Genomic DNA, 18,292 nt, shown 5'->3' with positions numbered 1-18,292 from the left:
AGGTGTCTGCAGGGCTGATATTTGCAATATAGTTTAGACATAAATTAATAGATGTCAAAATTCTCAACATTTATATATCAACTGAATAAAACTTTTAGCATTCCTACTGTAACTTACAAACACAGAACCTATTCCTTATAAAAACAGAAATACTCCACCATTGTAAACCTAGCACTTAACAAATGTCCAGTGTGAAGCAGATTACACATTATCTTCAACAATTTTAAAAAACACGCCTTTTTCACATTTATAAAGCTCATCTGCTAGGTAAAGCACTGTCTTTGCTGCTGACATTTGCGGTGTAACTCTGTTAATTTCAGAATGAATTTTCATGTGGAGCCCTAGGTACAAAAGTTGGTGTGTTAGTATAATCAGTGTACATGTATGTCCATGTTCTTTAGTCAGAAAGCGGTAAAAGATTGCAATGCTAGATGAAATAGTAACCAAAAAACAGACAAGTATTGATCAACTGTACAGACTTTCTTAATTGGGTGTTTTTTCATGTTTTAAAGGGTGAGAGAGGTTATGACGGAGCACCTGGATTACCTGGACCCCAAGGCCCAATGGTAAGAAGACAATCTCTATTTGTTGTATTAAACAGGTCTACACAGTTTTATTTAAAGTAAGCTTTTTTAGCCTTCAAGGCTATTAGAACACTTATCCTCAGCTTTTTATTTAAACATATCCTCAGGGTGGCAAGATTCATAATGTCTGTAAGTGACTGTCAAAATAAAATCAAGTCTCAGCCCTTCTGATTAAAATAAAGTTTCCAGACATTACTGACTGATGTAAAAAGGCCATAGTTGCATCTTTCTTTCCAGTCCATAGTCCTTAACAAAAGTAGCAGTGTTGCTATTGCTGTATTGCAGATGAAGAAAACCAGAGGGCTGGAGTTTAAGACAAATAGGTATGGAATACAAAAAGCAACTAGTTCTAAAATAGAGCAATTCTAAAACATGATTAATGTAAGCTTGCAGTAGTCTTTAAATAAGTTACCAAATGTTAGAAATGAGTAGCCAAACAATCTGAAAGCACAGCAGTTTAAACAAATAAAAAATAGTTTAAAGGATCTCATATAGTAAGCATTTGCAAGACATGTGAATCTACATATATTCACTAGCAGGGTTGATTACTGTTCCTTCCTCTCAGTCCAGGTAGCCATAAAGTAGTGTCCTTCCCAGCTTTTAGAAAGAAAAAACAAGAATAATAATTAGAAACATCCAGTTTTAAACTAAATGCAATATGTACTCAATTAATATGAAGGTAGCATTAGACAAACTACAGGAAAGAGATACAGTTTTGAAAGCATTTTAATATTGTGGCTCAATACCAACAGTGATTACGCTGACACCATGATGTTGAGATTGAAATGAATATCCTTTGAATTCACATTTTATGTGAAGAGTGTTGCCTCTTTAGTAATAACAAATCCACTTCTGTTTCATATGATGTGCCCATTGTATTAGGTGCATTCTTTTAAAGCTCTTTTTTCTTTATTACAGGGTATCCCAGGAATTGCTGGAATAAAGGTAATGTTAAAGGATCAATTTGTGATTTATTTGGTTATTATTGCTGAAGTAGGGAGTCTGACATTAAGGAAACTAAGGGAAGAGTATACGTAAAGATATCTCCATTTAATATATAACAGATTAAAGGTGAGCATAGCAGTAAATAGAAGCAATGCTTAAGGCAAAAAAAACATGCAGTGCATCACATGAATTCTATTAAAAACAGCCTTCAGAAGAAATAAATTCATTAGATGAACCTGAATAATACAAAAGAGGAACATGGTGAGCCAGGTCCTATCATAGCAAATTCAGTGCAAACTCATAGTGGCAATCAGCACACCATGCTATTAAACTGTGGATGCTTTATCTGACAAAGTAATCAGTTAGTTCTTGAACACCACCTTTTTCATGGTGAATTATCATAAAGTGCTCACCTGAGTAAATAACATTGTAATACATTCTAAAATCTATGCAGCACATGTATGAAGAGGGTATGGTTGCTCATTGGTAGTGATAATGCCTTATTTTTTTTTTATATATTTTTATTTTATTAATTTTCATTGTAATCATTCCATACAAATAGATCAATTTATAACCCAACAAAATTGAAGACAAATCAAACCCCACCCCTGAGAAGGAGAGCTTAGCTAAAGGAAAATTGCTTTAGGCTTTTTAATAAGGCAACATTAAACAAAAGAAAGGGAGAAGTAAATATATATGTAAATAAGAGATGGAGAAGGGAATTAAATGCGGTAATAGTTATTTCTCTTATTCTAAAATAATATTGATTAAATCCTGCCAGGTTTTGAAAAAATTTTGTACAGTTCCTCTAACTGAGAATTTGATTTTTTCCAATTTCAAATAATATAAAACATCGATTTCCCACTGACTTATCAGAGGAGAATTAGGATTCTTCCAATTTAACAAAATAAGTCTGCGTGCCAAAAGTGTAGTGAATGCAATCACCGTTTGCTTGTCCTTCTCCAATTCAAGTCCATCTGGAAGAACACTGAACACAGCTGTTAATGGATTAGGAGGGATTGTGACTCCAAGGCTGTCTGAAAGGCACTTAAAAATTTTTGTCCAAAATGATGTTAGTCTGGTGCAGGCCCAGAACATGTGACCCAGAGTGATAATGCCTTATGACAAGCAGACTGGGGTTTAAGTCCCAGGTGCTCCCTTTTAGAGTGTGAATGTTCTTCTGTGTCTGCCTGGGTTTCCTATGGGTGCTTGTAGTTCCCTACCACAGTACAAAGATATGCAAGTTAGGAGGACTGGCAAAGCTAAATTGGTTCCTGAAATGTGCGTGTGTATGTGTGTTTACTTTGTGATAAGCTGGCACCCTGTTCCTGTGTTGCAGCTAGTGCTTCTTGGGGTAGTCTTCAACTACCTTGCAGTCCTGAACTGGATTAATGGGTTTGGAAAATGGATCATTGTATTAGTCCATCCATCCATCCGTCCTCTTACGCTTATCCGAGGTCGGGTCGTGGGAGCAGCAGCTTGAGCAGAGATGCCCATACTTCCCTCTACCCGACCTCTTCTTCTAGATCTTCCGGGAGAATCCCGAGGTGTTCCCAGGCCAGCAGGGAGACATAGTCCCTCCAGCGTGTCCTGGGTCTTCCCCGGCGCCTCCTCTCGGTTGTACGTGCCCGGAACACCTCACCAGGGAGGCATCCAGGAGGCATCCTGATCAGATGCCTGAGCCACCTCATCTGACTCCTCTTGATGCGGAGGAGCAGCGGCTCTACTCTGAGCCCCTCCTGGATGACCGAGCTTTTCACCCTATCTTTAAGGGAGAACCCAGACACCTTGCAGAGGAAACTCATTTCAGCCACTTGTATTTGAAATCTCGTTCTTTCGGTCACTACCCATAGCTCATGACCATACGTGAGGGTAGGAACGTAGATTGACTGGTAAATTGAGAGCTTCGGCTTACGGCTCAGCTCCTTTTTCACCACGACAGACCGATGCAGAGCCCGCATCACTGCGGACACCGCACCGATCCGCCTGTCAATCTCACGCTCCATTCTTCCCTCACTCGTGAACAAGACCCCAAGATACTTGAACTCCTCCACTTGAGGCAGGATCTCGCTCCCAACCCTGAGAGGGCACTCCACCCTTTTCCTGCCTTGTATTAGTAGGTGTGCAATAAATTCACAAGGGAAAGAGAATAATACATTTTTCATTCTTTGTTTCTTCCATTTCTGTTGAGTTTGGAAGCAGCTTATTGGAGACATAAAAATAACCATAACAAAATGTTTTACCGAAATCAGTAAGCTTTACTGTATATAGCTGCTTTCTATTGGGAACACCATCCCACGTTGCTTTGAAAGTGCAGAGTATAACACAATTTAATATTCTCTGCCTGGTTATTCCATTTCAGGGATGTGGGGGGCCAGTGCTTATCCTGAAAATACTGGACGTAAGGCACGAAACAGCTCCTGGCATGGTGTCAGTCAGTCACATCACAGGACCCACTCAAGTAGACAACATGGTTAGAACATGTTAAGCTCCACATAAATGCCAACAATAAACTTGTATAGTATTTAACCCAACACACTGGATCCATGAGGTAGCGGGTGTTATCACTGTGCTACCATGCTGCCCACATGTGCAGTGGTGTCTTACAATTAGTTTTCTAAATTTGGAGCTTAGACTGGGTGAGGTATAAGCTAAGAGCCACAGAGTTAGCCAGAGGCAAGGACTCAACCTTCAACCTTGGAGTGTAAAGTCCAATACATTAAACTGCCTGCATGTTTTAATTGTTTACTTATTTGTAGTTAATCTTGAAAACTCAAAACATGAAGCAGTACTTCTAAGTGTCTTTTTAACCTTCAGCAGTTTTTCCTATAGTTGTAAATACACTCTTCAAAGACCTGTTTTGAATGGTTGAAAATAAATTTTAAGATATGATAAGCAATTAATTACCTTATTATATCTTGGCAAATTAAAGGAAAGTAGGTGTTGCAATCTGTAGATTATTTTTATATACTGTACTGTAAAAACAACCAATGTGTTTGTTATCAACAATTGAGCAATATTATTTCTTATTCAAATGGGCACATGCAGCCATATAGCAGACACCGCATATTTTTTATCAGCTATTTTATATAAATAATAGCGGAACACAGAAAGAGAATGCAAGTCCCGATATTAAATTAGCATAGATAAATGTGCTGTCATTTTGAATAATAGACACTGTTAATAATTGATTAATAATTTTTGATGTTATTTGAAGTAATGCATATTTAACAACAACAACAATATTTATTTCTATAGCACATTTTTATACAAATGATGTAGCTCAAAGTGCTGTACAGAATGAAGAATGAGAAAAAAGACAAAATATAAAAATAAAATTAGGCAATACTAATTAACATAGAATAAAAGTAAGGTCAGATGACCAGGGAGGACAGAAAAAACAAAACAAAAAAATAATCTGCAGGGGATCCGAGGCCACAAGAACACCCAGCCCCCATTAGGCATTCTACCAAACATAAATGACCTCAATCAGTCCTCAGGGTTTTCAGGCTTCACATGGAAGAACTTGATAATGACGGTCATGTGGACTGCTGGCCTTCAATCCATCAATGTAGAGACAGCATGGTGCTTTGATTGGGTGGTGGTGGCACAGAACGGCACCACAGAAAACCAGAAGAAGAACAGCAGAGAAAGTAGGGGTTAGTACAGATTTCGGAGCCACCATAAATGATAATTATAATTAAATGCATATACAGAATATTAGGATTAAACTAATATGAAGCTATGAGAAAGCCATGTTAAAATAATGAGTTTTTAGCAGTTTTTTTTTCCACCGTATTAGCCTGGCGAATTTCCTGGTAAACTATTCCAGATTTTAGGTGCATAACAGCAGAAGGCTGCCTCACCAATTCTTTTAAGTTTACCTTTTGGAATTATAAGAAGACACTCATTTGGAGATCTCAGGTTACAATTTGGAGTGTAAGGTGAAAGACATTCTGAAATATAGGATGGAGCAGATTATTTAAGGCTTTGTAAACCATAAGCAGTATTTTAAAGTCAATTCTAAATGGCATGGGTAACCAATGTAGTGACATCAGAACTGGAGAGATGTGCTCGGATTTTCTTTTTCTAGTTAAGATTCTGGCAGCTGCATTCTGCACGAGTTGCAATTGATTGGTGTCTTTTTTGGGTGGTCCTGAGAGGAGTGCGTTACAGTAATCTAGTCGACTGAAAACAAAAGCATGAACTAATTTCTCAGCATCCTGCAAAGTTGTAAGGGATCTAACTTTTTCTATATTTTCTTAAGTGAAAAAATGCTGTCCTAGTGATCTGATAAATATGTGACTTAAAGTTAAAAAGTGATTTATTCATTAATATAAAGAACATATTCATTTCAGTATAAAGAGCAGGAGAGTCAGTATTTATTCCTTGTAGAATAGGGAGACACTCAGTATCCTCTCAGCTGTAGAGTTTTAGGTTTTCCTTGTGACTGTAGAAGTTTCCTCTGTTTTTTCTAACGTCCTTCTACAGCCCAAACACATGCAGATTAAGTGAATTGAGTGAGTATAACTGGTCAAGTGCAAGTGAGTTTATATAATTAAGTTACAGGTTGTCCGTTTTATCAATTAAGATTTTACTTTTCCATTTGACATTTACATTTTTTGACAAATGAAAATATTTAAAAAAACACAAGGACATGTTTTTCAGCCCACCTTTTGTCTTTATTTTGCACAGTCTGCACCAGAATTCTTTAGTTTATAGTTCTGTATATTATAATGTACTTTTCTCTCCCAAGAATTATCAAGCAGTGTGTGTCATGCAGAGGAAAATGAGAAAAGAAGATAAACAGAATGAACTATCTAAAACATTTGAACTCTGAAACATTTAAGCCAGAGTCTATCAGGCAGGAATAAACACCAGATGATAACAATGCATATACAGCAATGTACTTAATCATTTTGACAGCATGCCTTTTGATTGTGAAAACAAACTGGCCTTTCCAGAGGATGATCAATATGAGGAAAATATACATACTTTACAGTAGCAGTTCATCCAGGAATAATACTGGGTTCCAAGTTGGGTTGAAAAAAGTATCAGACCTCATGTTTGTGTAGCATTTCGCTGCCACCTTGTGTTTAAAAAAGATATAGACTTAATTTTGAGAAAGGTAAAAGCTGCAGGACTTTAAATGATTTATTTCCCCGTACAGTGCTGATATTTTGCGACCATTGCAATATAAATTGATCTTTCACTGTATTTTAGTTCTTGGTATTCATTTTCATGTAGTTAGTTGAAATAGCTACTAAAGCAGTGCTTTCTAACAAGAACTAAGCAGCAAACTTTAGGTTTCCCAAATAAAAATGTCTGTACCTGATGAACTGTGGCACAGAAACAGTAATGCATTTCTGTGATTAATTAATTATGCTCATAATATTAGAGTAGAACAAAGTCAATTAGAAATAATTTTGGGTTTCATTAAAAATAGTAAGGTTAGTGCCGTCTATCAAAAGTGTTTAGTGCCTACGTTTGTCAGAGTGCATTTCATTTAGCCTTTATCATTTTCAGAGGGTATTTAATTTTTTGTCATTTCTTGACAGTTGCTCCTAAATCTCTTTTGTGTGTTTTCTTTCTAGGTTTACTTCTTCTCAACTTATTGGAGTTACAATTTTATGATACTCCAGCAGGAAAAAACAACTGGCCTCAGAAAATTCAGAATACTTTTTATAGGGCCTTTAAGAATGAGCACAAAGAGAATACAAAGCCATTTAAATAAAGAACAATGTGAAACAACAGATTGAGTATGAAACAGAACTATTGTAATTTTCTAGCTTACATAGTGCTTGGCATAGATAAATATGGTTTTATGCAGATAATTTCAAAATGTTTTTTTTTTCAAAATGCAGAAAAATTTCCAGTGTCATAAAGGGGCAGCCATGTAAAATAAGGATCACTAACATATTCTCTTGTGGGTTTTATATACGTATTCACAAAAGTGTTCACTTTAACAATAATTATATATTTTAGAAATGGTTACCTTTACATTTATATAGTAGAACTCCAAATACACTGGGCAAGCTAATAGCACTACACACATTTGTAAATATAATTCAACAAAATATAGCATTTACTATAACCAAAGGGAACGATCTAAAAGCCTAAACATAAACTCTTTACATAATACTTTATTAGTCATTGTTTAACACTTTTTAATGTAGCGTCTCTAGTTCTGTTCAAGTGTTTTCTCAGTCTCATCAGTATTAGGAGGATGTCATCCTTTTCCCCTTTATCAGGTCCCAGTTCTGCTCCTTATGGAGCAAGTGTCTGTGAACAGGAACTTGGTGTGCCCTCATGGCCAGGGATTATTTTAACAAGTCTATTTCCCAGAAGTCTCCTGTCTTCACACCTGCCATTCTGATGTTTGGCGGGAGCTATGCACTCCTGTAACCCCATCTTTTAGGACACCCCTTGAGTTCTATATCAACACAACTCTAATACCCCATTATGTGAAGAACTTGCAACAGAGTATGGAGATCAGTAACTTCAGAAAGAAGCTAGTGATCATCAGATGAGTAGTGCTACAGTTGATAACATTTTTGAAGTTCTTTAAATTGTTTGGATCAAAAGGATCTTAATAACAGCAAGATAAAGTAATTATAAGTTTGTGACTAAGGTGTTAGATTTTAAAACGCACAGTTGCCGGTTCAGTTTCTGCCTTTGGACCATTGTGCAACCTTATGCAAATGTTTACCTGTCTCTACTCCAATTATGTAAAACATAAGAGAATATGAGTACTATGTGTAAGTTGCCTTGGATAAGATATTAGTCAAGATTAATAATAGTTATTAAATATAATACAAGAAGATAAACTTGTGCAGCAGTGGGGACATATGAGGTCATGCTGTGTAATCTGTTAATCTGCTCAATACAAACAAAATTTGGAGCTTAACTGGTACATTTTGGTTGTATACAGTATTTCACACAGTGTGGAGCTGTCTTAAATTAAATTTTAAATAATGTAAGCATCAATGAATGAAACAAAAGTCAACCTGTGGAAAATATAATTTAAGCCAAGCCAGTAAGAGCAGTAAAATGTGTGCAGATCAGTTAATATGTTTTGTGGCATTTTTATTTTGAGCTCTGTCATAAAGTGATCTTCAGAGGAAGTTACTATACAGTATAATATAGAGTAAAATTAACTAGACTACAGTGTCAGCGAGAACAAAGTAACTATAGAAAGGGAGAAAATGATTGCACAAGAAAAAAATTGCAGTATGCATCATTTATTTCTTTTACTATTATTTGTTAGGATAGAACAATGAACACATATTGTGTGCCTTTTTTTTAAGGGTGATCCAGGAGAAGTCATTGGGCAGATCCCATTTAAAGGTGAAAAAGGCTTTCCAGGAGTGCCAGGATTACCAGTAGGTGACATAATGAATGTCCAGAAATTGTGTTTCTTACATCAGAAACTGTCTTTCTTATATATTTCACTCAGTAATGGAATACCACTAAATAATAGACAAGTTTCATTATTCTATTATAATATTATGAAAGACCCTGACATTTTCTCTTTAGTATGAACACTAAGCTTAAAGTGTGGATGAATAAAGCTGAATTGATTATATTGACTATATATTGTCATTGAGAACAGAACTATTAAAAATACCATAGCAATGAGATTTTCTTTCTATGCTGCTTTCTTAACAGGGTCGACCTGGTCTACAAGGAATCCAAGGACCTGTTGGTACACCAGGACCTGAAGGATATCCAGTAAGTGATGGCTTAACGTTATCAAATACTCTCGGTCCTTACAACCATATTTTGAATGCAGGGCTATCAATAAGGTTATTAATACTCAGTGATGTGCCTTTTCCTTGTGATCTTGGGCATGTGACTGCAAGACCCAAACCTTTCAGGGTCATACACTTTAATGGAACAGTTTTACTTCATGTCTGTGGATAGCAGAAACAAAACATGGTTAGATTAGCAAAAATGCCTTCTAACGTTAGGATAAAGGACTTATAATGACTTCCACTAATTCCCATTTACTGAATCTATCTCATTTAACTACTGTCTAATGGTGCTAGTGTAAATAAGAGAAAAGAGAAGTACTTCCACACATTAGGACTGTCAAGTTAGCCAAAAATTAGGATTTGAATATACATTTTAAAAAGAAGTATGGATTTAATTTAGGGCTGTCAAATTAGCAAATACAGTGGAACCTCAGGTCACGACCGTAATTCTTTCCAAAACTCTGGTCGCAACCTGATTTGGTCGTGACCTGAAGTAATTTCCCCCATAGGATTGTATGTAAATACAATTAATCCGTTCCGGACCGTACGAGCTGTATGTAAATATATATATGCTCGCTCGCGCTCTCTCTCTATCTCTCGCTCGCTCGCTCTCTCTCTCTCTTGCTCGCTCACTGCACAGGGAGAGACTGAACACGTGCAGAAATCATCGGCGCGTACGAACCGGAAGGGAAACTGTCATGTTCGTCACCCGAGTGTGTGGTTGTGAACAGATGCAAAAGTTTGGCGAACTTTTTGGTTGTAACCCGATTTGTACGCAGTCCGAGACGCTCGTGACCCGAGGTTCCACTGTATTAAGGTTTTTAAAGTACTATGTACTACATATATCTTGTATTTTCCATGTTTTATTATTATTATTACTATTATTATTAATAATAATATTTGTACTTTTTATGCCCATAGTGTATCTGCAAAGCATGTGCTTTTGACTCTTGCACCGGTGCTTAAAAGATGCAGCCTTCAAACTAAAGTAGCAGTTGGAAACCCAGTCCTTCACAAAACAGGATTCGCTGTGCATGCAAAGTGCATGATCAAGTAGAATAGTGGAGTCGGGACACTTCACACTACCTGCAATGCTCATATGAAAAAAAGAGAAATTTGCTAATGATCGCTTAAACATGGTCATTATTTTATTTATCCCTCAGCTATGTGACTGTCTGGTTCTTGTGCCCAGAAAATGCTTACTTTCTTCCAATCTGTCTTTTTTTTGAGTGAGATTTTTACTGTTTCACAATTGAAGTTTCTGAATGTGCTAAGTGTTGCATTATAATGATTTTTAGGTATTTTCTTCTCATTATATTCCTATAAAAATGACTTTGAGTGTTCATCAGGAAAATACTGAGTTAACACACGATATGGTGCAAAATTTTAAAACAAATCACAGTAAGTGTATAATAGGCTATAGTTAGTTTTAGAAAATGCAGCTGGTAAAGGTAGATAGAGACCTGGTTTGTTAGGTTTGTAGCACTAAGTACTAAATTCGGAATAACCAAACTAAATGGGGTCCTTTTTCCCACATTACAGATGCAGAAAAAATATAATACAGTTTTAGTATTATTTTTCATTATAGCATTGTTTTAGGTATTTTGTGTCGTTATGAGTCAAGTCAGCAGTCTCGTAAAGGCACAGGTTGGCTGAGGTAGCTAATTGTACTTTTCTGGCACTAAAAATGCTCTTTAAAATGGCAATTTAACAGCCATTATAGTCATAAAAAGTAAATCAGAAGCTGACTTGTTATATTCCATTATAATTAATGATAAAGGAAACCAAGTTTTGTCTTCTGCAAAGAATGCTTAACAATTTTAGCTTAAAACAACAGCAACCCAGGTTTATAAAGGTTAACAGTAGACCAGAACAGAATAGAAACAGAGTGATACTTTTTGGGTGATAGAAAAGTGTTTCAAAATCTTTCCTAAATGTTCCTGTTGATCAAAAAGCAAAGCAAGCTAACAATTCAAAATTATGGAAAGGCTGATCATGAAAATGACATGCAAAACCAAATCTGCAAAATATGGCAGTATTGCATAGCATGCCTAGGGTAACATGATGACAAAATCAGCAGGAGGTAAAAATAAAAAAATCAGTTCTTTTTCAAAGGAATGTCAAGTTTTGCCTTCAAACAAGACTTTTTACAAATACTTTTGATTCATATTTGAACAGTAACATTTTATCTGACAGCCCTAAATTAAATATATTCTAATGTTAGATAAACATTCTGGGTACTACATTTACTTTGACCTGCATTTGCTACATTTTTATATTATTTATTATTATTAATATATTTTCTTTTTTGCTCATTGTCCATCTTGTTTATGACTTGTTACTTAAAAAACATGTGAAAACTGCAGCTGAAATGAAGGTGATATTGGAAACATAGCCCTTCACAAAAATTGGCTTCTCCCGTGTATAAAGTGATGCAATCAACAAGAGAAAAATAAGACTCTTTTGACCTGTAACATAAGAAACCCAGACAAAATCAATTATGATTACTTAAACACATTAAATGTAGCCATTAATCGGTTTTAGTTTTTATCAGCTATGCTTTTTTTTCTTATAGAGAACTTTTATGTGTTTTGCAATTAAGCTACTAAGTATATTAATTATTGAATTGTAATTTTTAAAGCATTTTCTCTTCATTATAGTTGTATATTTAGCAACTGGTTTATTCAAAACAACCAAGAAAAATGAAGTAATATGAGTTAAAATTTTTAACAATCATTTCAAAAAATGCAGCTTATGGACAATGTGTAGGGAGTGTGATAGTGACGTGATGCTTTGGAGCACAGGATGGCAGTTGAGTGCAGCAGACAGGAGCAAGTTGCCAAGGAATAACAAAACTAAACTGAGTCTCTTTTTTTACCCAATAACAGTTGCTGCAAAATTGTAATATAGGTGACCTGAAAAGGTGTTTTCAGCACACTTCATTGTTTTTTGTCAAGTTAGCAGCCAACTGAGACCATATGGGAAAACTGCCTAGAGGTAGCTAAAATACGCATTGCTGACATTGAACAGGCTCTTTAAAATATTGATTTTAAATCGGTTATAGTAGCATACGAAAAATAAGAAGAATTGCCATCATTTTCATTTTTTTTACTCTGAAAAGAATCAGTTTTCCCACTTGTTATTAGTCCTTAACCCCTTGTTGCCTAACTTTATTTACAATTATATAAAAAAAGAAATTATTTGTGTTTTTGCTGTCAAGCAGATGCTAAGTTAAGTGGAGATTGTTAATCTGAATATAGCACACCAGCAAACAATAAGCTGGTACGTATTTTTATCTTAGCACAATTTACCTCAAGTTTGGACAATTTCTCAAAATTAGCAGCCAAAATCCACATGCATGGCCATGCCAACAGTTCACTTCCATCAGGCGGATGTAGTTTCCAATAGGACTGTCTAGATGCCGTGACCAGTGCTTCCAATACAATCCTTGGTATGTATTGAATACGCATCAGCCGGTGTTGGCGGGATACACACGCCATCTTGTCTGCATTCAGGCCGGAAGCGGTTTGAAGCGATTTCATGACAATCTTCTACAAGGGGTTAACAATTTTAGTATAAACAGTCAGGAATCTCTGGCTTGAAAATGAAGCAGAATGGTTTCAGGAGCGAAGTGGCACTTTTAGGGTACTGAATAAGTATTTAAATAGCTTTTTAGTAAAATTAGAGATAAAAGAGCAGAGCAGTTGGACAGAAATATCTGTCCCAGAATGAATTGTGAAGAGGTTTAACTGTCAGTTTTACTATTGATGATACAAACTAACCGTTTTGAAATAATTAGCTGATCCTGTAAGTGATGTGCAAAAAAACAGATCTGTAAAATGCCACAACACTGCATATTGCATTTGTAATAAAACAAAGTGACTTTTATTGACACATCACTTAACACAAATGTACAAGTGAGTGAGTGAGTGAAAAAGCTTATGTGCAAGGCCCACGGTAGTTCACGTAATGATACATTTACTGTAAATATGAATTCACATACTGTGCAAAAATAAACATATTACATAAGTAAACGCTTAGCCATACTTAAATTCCTGTTTTATTATAATACATTCTAACAGCACAAAAACGTGGTGCAATAGAATGTGCAAATAACTTATCAACATCATGTATGCGTGCATTGCATGATGGAACGTGGATAAGGATTAGTATTAATCACTCTGCGGGGTTCAGTGTCCCATCAGCTTGATCCAGAGCCTGCTGGTCTGGGACCTGATGCTAATGCATCATATACCAGAAGGTAACAGTGAGAGCAGTTCATGACTTGGATTACTGGGGTCATTGATTTTTTCTTTCTTGGCTTACACACTGACTAACATAAATGTGTTGTAAGTTAAAAACGTCACATCCAGTGATTTGTTGGACAGAATGCACTACCCTCCGCAAGGCTTTGCAGTTGACTGCAGTGTAGTTCTCATACCAGACAATGATGCATCCAGTTACAATGCATTCAATAGTGCAGGAGTAAAATGATGTAAAGATGTGTAGGCTCATGCCAAACATCTTCAGCTGCCTGAGATAAAAAGGTGTTGTTGAGCCTTCTTCACCACTTTTTCAGTGTGAACAGTCCTTGTGAGGTCTTAAAACTGCTCACTCTCTCTCTACAGTTGTCCCATTGATGGTGAGAGGGGAGCGTATGCCTCCTTGCTTTCTGAAGTCCACTATTACTTCTTTAGTCTTAGCTAATACATGGCTGATACATTAGGCATAAGTAAAGCGAGTCTGGCCTCTACCCAACCTTATTTTCTTAAACTATTTTAAACAGTTTACCAAACGTAATTATAAAAGTTTCTGTCTTTCCACTTCTTTGTAGGGTCCTCCTGGTCCACCTGGCCCTCCAGGAGAAAAGGTATGTTTTCAAATGCTTTACTCAAGTCAGATCAAGTTTACTGTCATGTGTACATAATACAATGAAATCCATTCTTGCATGTCTTCTCAGAACAAATGAGAAAAATACAATCAATGAATCAATCAATAAATAAATAATTAAAAACATAAAATAAGTGAGTAAGTAAAAAGTGTGTTTAGCTTGGAACATAAGATAATGATGGCTGAATCCTACTTAAAGTGCAATGTGTTTGTGATGCTTTGTTTTTCAGGGCAACAGACCTTCCTTCCAGGGTGCAAAAGGTGACAAAGTAAGTATCATTGAAAGAAACAAATGATAAGCTCTATGTTTGGGATATATAGATGCTTTATATAATATGATCCATTGAAGAAAGGCACATAAATTCTTACTTTGTTTGCACCAAGTGATCACAGCAAGCAAAGGACTTTCCTATACTTTTTAAATATCTCCACTGTCTCATTTTGCACTATGCTACAGGCCCTCTCTATATTCACTGGATATACACCTTTCTGATATTGCTTATGTCCTCCTATTCTTTGAGTAATAACTTAATTCTAAAAGGTTAAGTCAGCAGAGGATGAAAATAGATGTTTCCCATAGTGGAAGAAGGGGCTGTTAATAGCATTGTTCTGGTAGAGCATATGTGATGGCAGTGTCATCTACGGTACATGTGACAATAAAGTACCAAGTCCACTCATCGTAAAAGTGTGCAGGAGACTGGTATTTTTCATTTAAATTTTTGACTTCTTAAGTAGGTCTGACTGTACCCTGAATAGGCTGCCATGCCATCACTGTACACACATAACTTTTATTAAATGTTGTCACACATTTTAGTATTATCACAATAAAAAGTACCACTTTTCCCATTTCCAGTTCAATTAGTTTTTAATGAAGTAAAATTCAAAGCCAGCACTGGCAAAAGTGTCTTAGGACTCAATGTTCTTGACTTGATAACCTTATTATAGCTACTGTAACATTGTGTATGCATCGTTACATTAAAGTATTCCCAGGTTTCACCCATTTGGAGATTAGAATGTTTGTGAAAATGCTAATGGAACTCCAGTGGAAATTTTTTAGAGACTACATTATTGAACCTTTTTACTTTACTCATAACAAATTTGAGAACCTAAATAGGTGGGAGAATCATTCAGCAATTCAGAGTGCATTTTTTAAAGGACACTCTTCTTATAGTCACAATAGGCTTTCTTCTTTCTTTACATGACAACCCTTTTATGGCTGCTGAACTCTATATGTGTCTTTTTATCCTCATTATTAACCACATCACCCTCTTTAGATCCTGCCGTAAATCAGCATTTGTTCTGTTGTCCATAACTGCTTATTGTGAGGCCTAGTGCTTGTCAGTCTGGGTATTCTCTTATGTTCTTCCTCTCTGTCTGGGTATTCTCTGATTGTCTGCCTCTGTCAGCGTACGTGTGTCAGCTGAGTTGCCACAAGTTGTTAAAGGCCCTCACAGTCATCCTAGATTTAGCATCCAACAATAGTTGTATGTATTTCTTGTGCAGTGTTGCAATGATTTCAGTCCTTAATTTAATTTTAAGTGGAATCCGCACCTTTTGCATTTTCAGTGAATTAACAGAGATCTTCATAATAAGCTACAGGAATGATCTGAAATATGCTGAAATGAATATACAGTATATTAGTCTGAAAGGGAGAAAGTGCAACCTTTTCAAATTGGCAATAGTTAAAATAAATTATATGTGAAAGAAATCTTTATGTTCTTTTTGTTACTGATAATCTATGTGTTTCGGTCCTTTATGAAATGTATTTATAGACTGTGGCTCACATTATTTTTTTTTTAATAGGGAGATCCAGGACCTCGTGGCCCTCCTGGCCCACCATACCCTGAGGTGGCTGGTCCAACTACAGTCACATTATTTCCAGGACCAAAGGTACTCTGACTGCATTTTTATTCTGCCCAGTCAAAGTTAAGGTTTCACATTTCATATTTTAATAATATACAATGAACTGTCTTCAGGTAGTCAAGAATCTCTCTAAACGTTTTCAAACATGTGTTAATGCATATGTTTTAGAAAAAAACGTATTCTAGTTGGGATTGGGGTTCCACTTTGTGTACAAATGTCATCTTTTACAGAAGACTTAGAAATAAACTCTACCTCCCATTCGATTTCATTCAGATTTTAAGTTAAAAATCCAAATTGAATCACTCTAAGTAGAAGATAAATGTTTACTTTTCTGTGCAATATAAGCAGATTTTTCCAATTAACAGAAAAACAGGGACATTTTTCCTGGTCTTGATTAACTAAGTAGTTATCCCCTTTGCTATAACTTTAAACAGTGAGCTCAGATACATTATGTGTCAATTCTTCTCTCTAATGCTTAAGTGTAGTCCACATGTGGTCACTTTAATTGTTTTGTGTAATGTCATGAGACATAAACCTCTGCTGCTGACTTGAAGTCTGGAAATTTAACCAAAGAGCTGTCAGTCCAGCTCAGTGACAGAATTGTACGAAGACAAACATTACGAAAATGGTCGAAAGAAATTGTTTAGGGTATTGAAAATACTCAGCACCAGTGTCCACTTCATAATTATGAAATGGAAAGTACACAGAAGTGTAGAAACAATCCCAAAAAAGCCATCCACTCTACATGAGCATTTAGACAAGCAGAAGCTAAATCAAGAAATGTGTCCAAATCCCAGTGATCACTCTTAACAGATACTGCGTTTAGTCCATTAACATAGAAGACACTTCCAAGAAAATAGTACATGACATTGTGCCTGGTGTTTGTAGGAGGACTTTCTACACATTCTCAATTCATGTGAAAAAAAGTTTTTCTTGTCTAATGAAAAAGAAAAGCTGAAAGTGAATATAGCACATCAGGTATGTAGCACAAAGCGAAATATGAGCTTGAGCTTCAACTTTGAACTTTATTGCCAGGCAATATATTTGATATAGAATTAGACAACACAATATATAATACATACAACACCATCACAGAATTATACATAGTAAACACAGATATACTGTAATAAACAATACAGTGAAGCAGAATTGCACTCCCACATAGTGATATATTAAAATAAAAACAAAATAATGATAATTTATATTTAGTGGAAGAGAATAGAAATCAAGAGATGAATCGGAGACTGTGTTTAACCATAGTGACTCCAGTAAGAAAAAACTGTTTATATGTCTAGTAGTTCTTGCCTTTAGTGTCTGCTAACATTTTCTCAATGGTGAAAACTAAAATGATGGTTGCCCAGGTGAGTACATATCTTTGCTCATATTTCCATATCTTTGCTCATATTTCCAACATGTTTACTGACCTTTAATGTTTACACGACCTCAATAGTCCAGTTTTGGACAATCTTTTCTACTCTCTGAATAACACACTACAATTTATGTTTTAAGTGAGCGGATACATTGTCATAACAGACTATTATGGATAAAGTGAGGATGTTTTCACTCTATAACACTGTACCAGTACTATTTGGAACAGATTAAACTTTTTAAGTTGGCAGAGAGAAAACATCTGCTGCCGAGCTTTTTTGATAAGACCAGTTATGTTTACATCCTAGTTCATATTGTGAGTAACAGCTGTGCCAAGACATTTAAATAATTCCACCCTGTTGACAGTGACATAATTTATAACAAGAGGAGAAGGAGGTGATGATTGTTTCTCAAAAGCCACAATCACTTCTACTGTTTTCAAGGAATTCAAAATAAGATTGTTGAAGGTTCAGCAACTGGTCCATCTCCCACTGATATGGCACCTCATCCCTATCTGTGATCAGGCCAATCAGGGTGGTGACATCAGCAAACTTCAGCAGTTTAAGAAATGGATCACTGGAGGTGTAGTCATTTGTGTGGAAAGAGAGAAAAGGAAAGGATAGAGCTCACAGTCCTGTGGGGGCCAATTTTTTTTGTCTTATCTAAAGTCTGTTACTTAAAAAGTCAGAGGTCGTGATACAGAGATGTGTGGCAAAGTCTGCTTTCATGCTGAGGAGCCAGAGTCATGACCACATACTATTGTGTCTTTTAGCAACAGGGATGGAGCACTTTGGAGTGAGATAAGCACAGCCCAGGTAAACCGTATAAGGAAAATGTGATAATCTGCAGGTAACCTAGGATGGGGGTAATAACTTCCTATTCTCACAC

At 36.0% G+C, this 18,292-nt stretch overlaps 1 protein-coding gene across 2 annotated transcripts in view; it reads left to right on the top strand.

Moving 5' to 3' along the window:
• Positions 1-18,292, top strand: part of col4a1 (collagen, type IV, alpha 1) — a 273,407-nt gene that overhangs the window by 141,617 nt on the left and 113,498 nt on the right. For both annotated transcript variants that reach the window (XM_028799211.2, XM_051926307.1), the window contains exons 7-13: positions 513-566; positions 1,503-1,529; positions 8,837-8,911; positions 9,198-9,260; positions 14,118-14,153; positions 14,404-14,442; positions 15,977-16,063. In XM_028799211.2, the coding sequence (XP_028655044.1) occupies positions 513-566; positions 1,503-1,529; positions 8,837-8,911; positions 9,198-9,260; positions 14,118-14,153; positions 14,404-14,442; positions 15,977-16,063 (381 nt within the window). The remainder of the gene's footprint in view (positions 1-512; positions 567-1,502; positions 1,530-8,836; positions 8,912-9,197; positions 9,261-14,117; positions 14,154-14,403; positions 14,443-15,976; positions 16,064-18,292) is intronic.

This window comes from Erpetoichthys calabaricus, chromosome 4 (genome assembly GCF_900747795.2).
Source record: "Erpetoichthys calabaricus chromosome 4, fErpCal1.3, whole genome shotgun sequence".
NCBI classification, from domain to species: Eukaryota; Metazoa; Chordata; class Cladistia; order Polypteriformes; family Polypteridae; genus Erpetoichthys; species Erpetoichthys calabaricus.
Note: the sequence above shows the minus strand (reverse complement) of the source record. Positions and strands in the feature narration are given on the sequence as shown.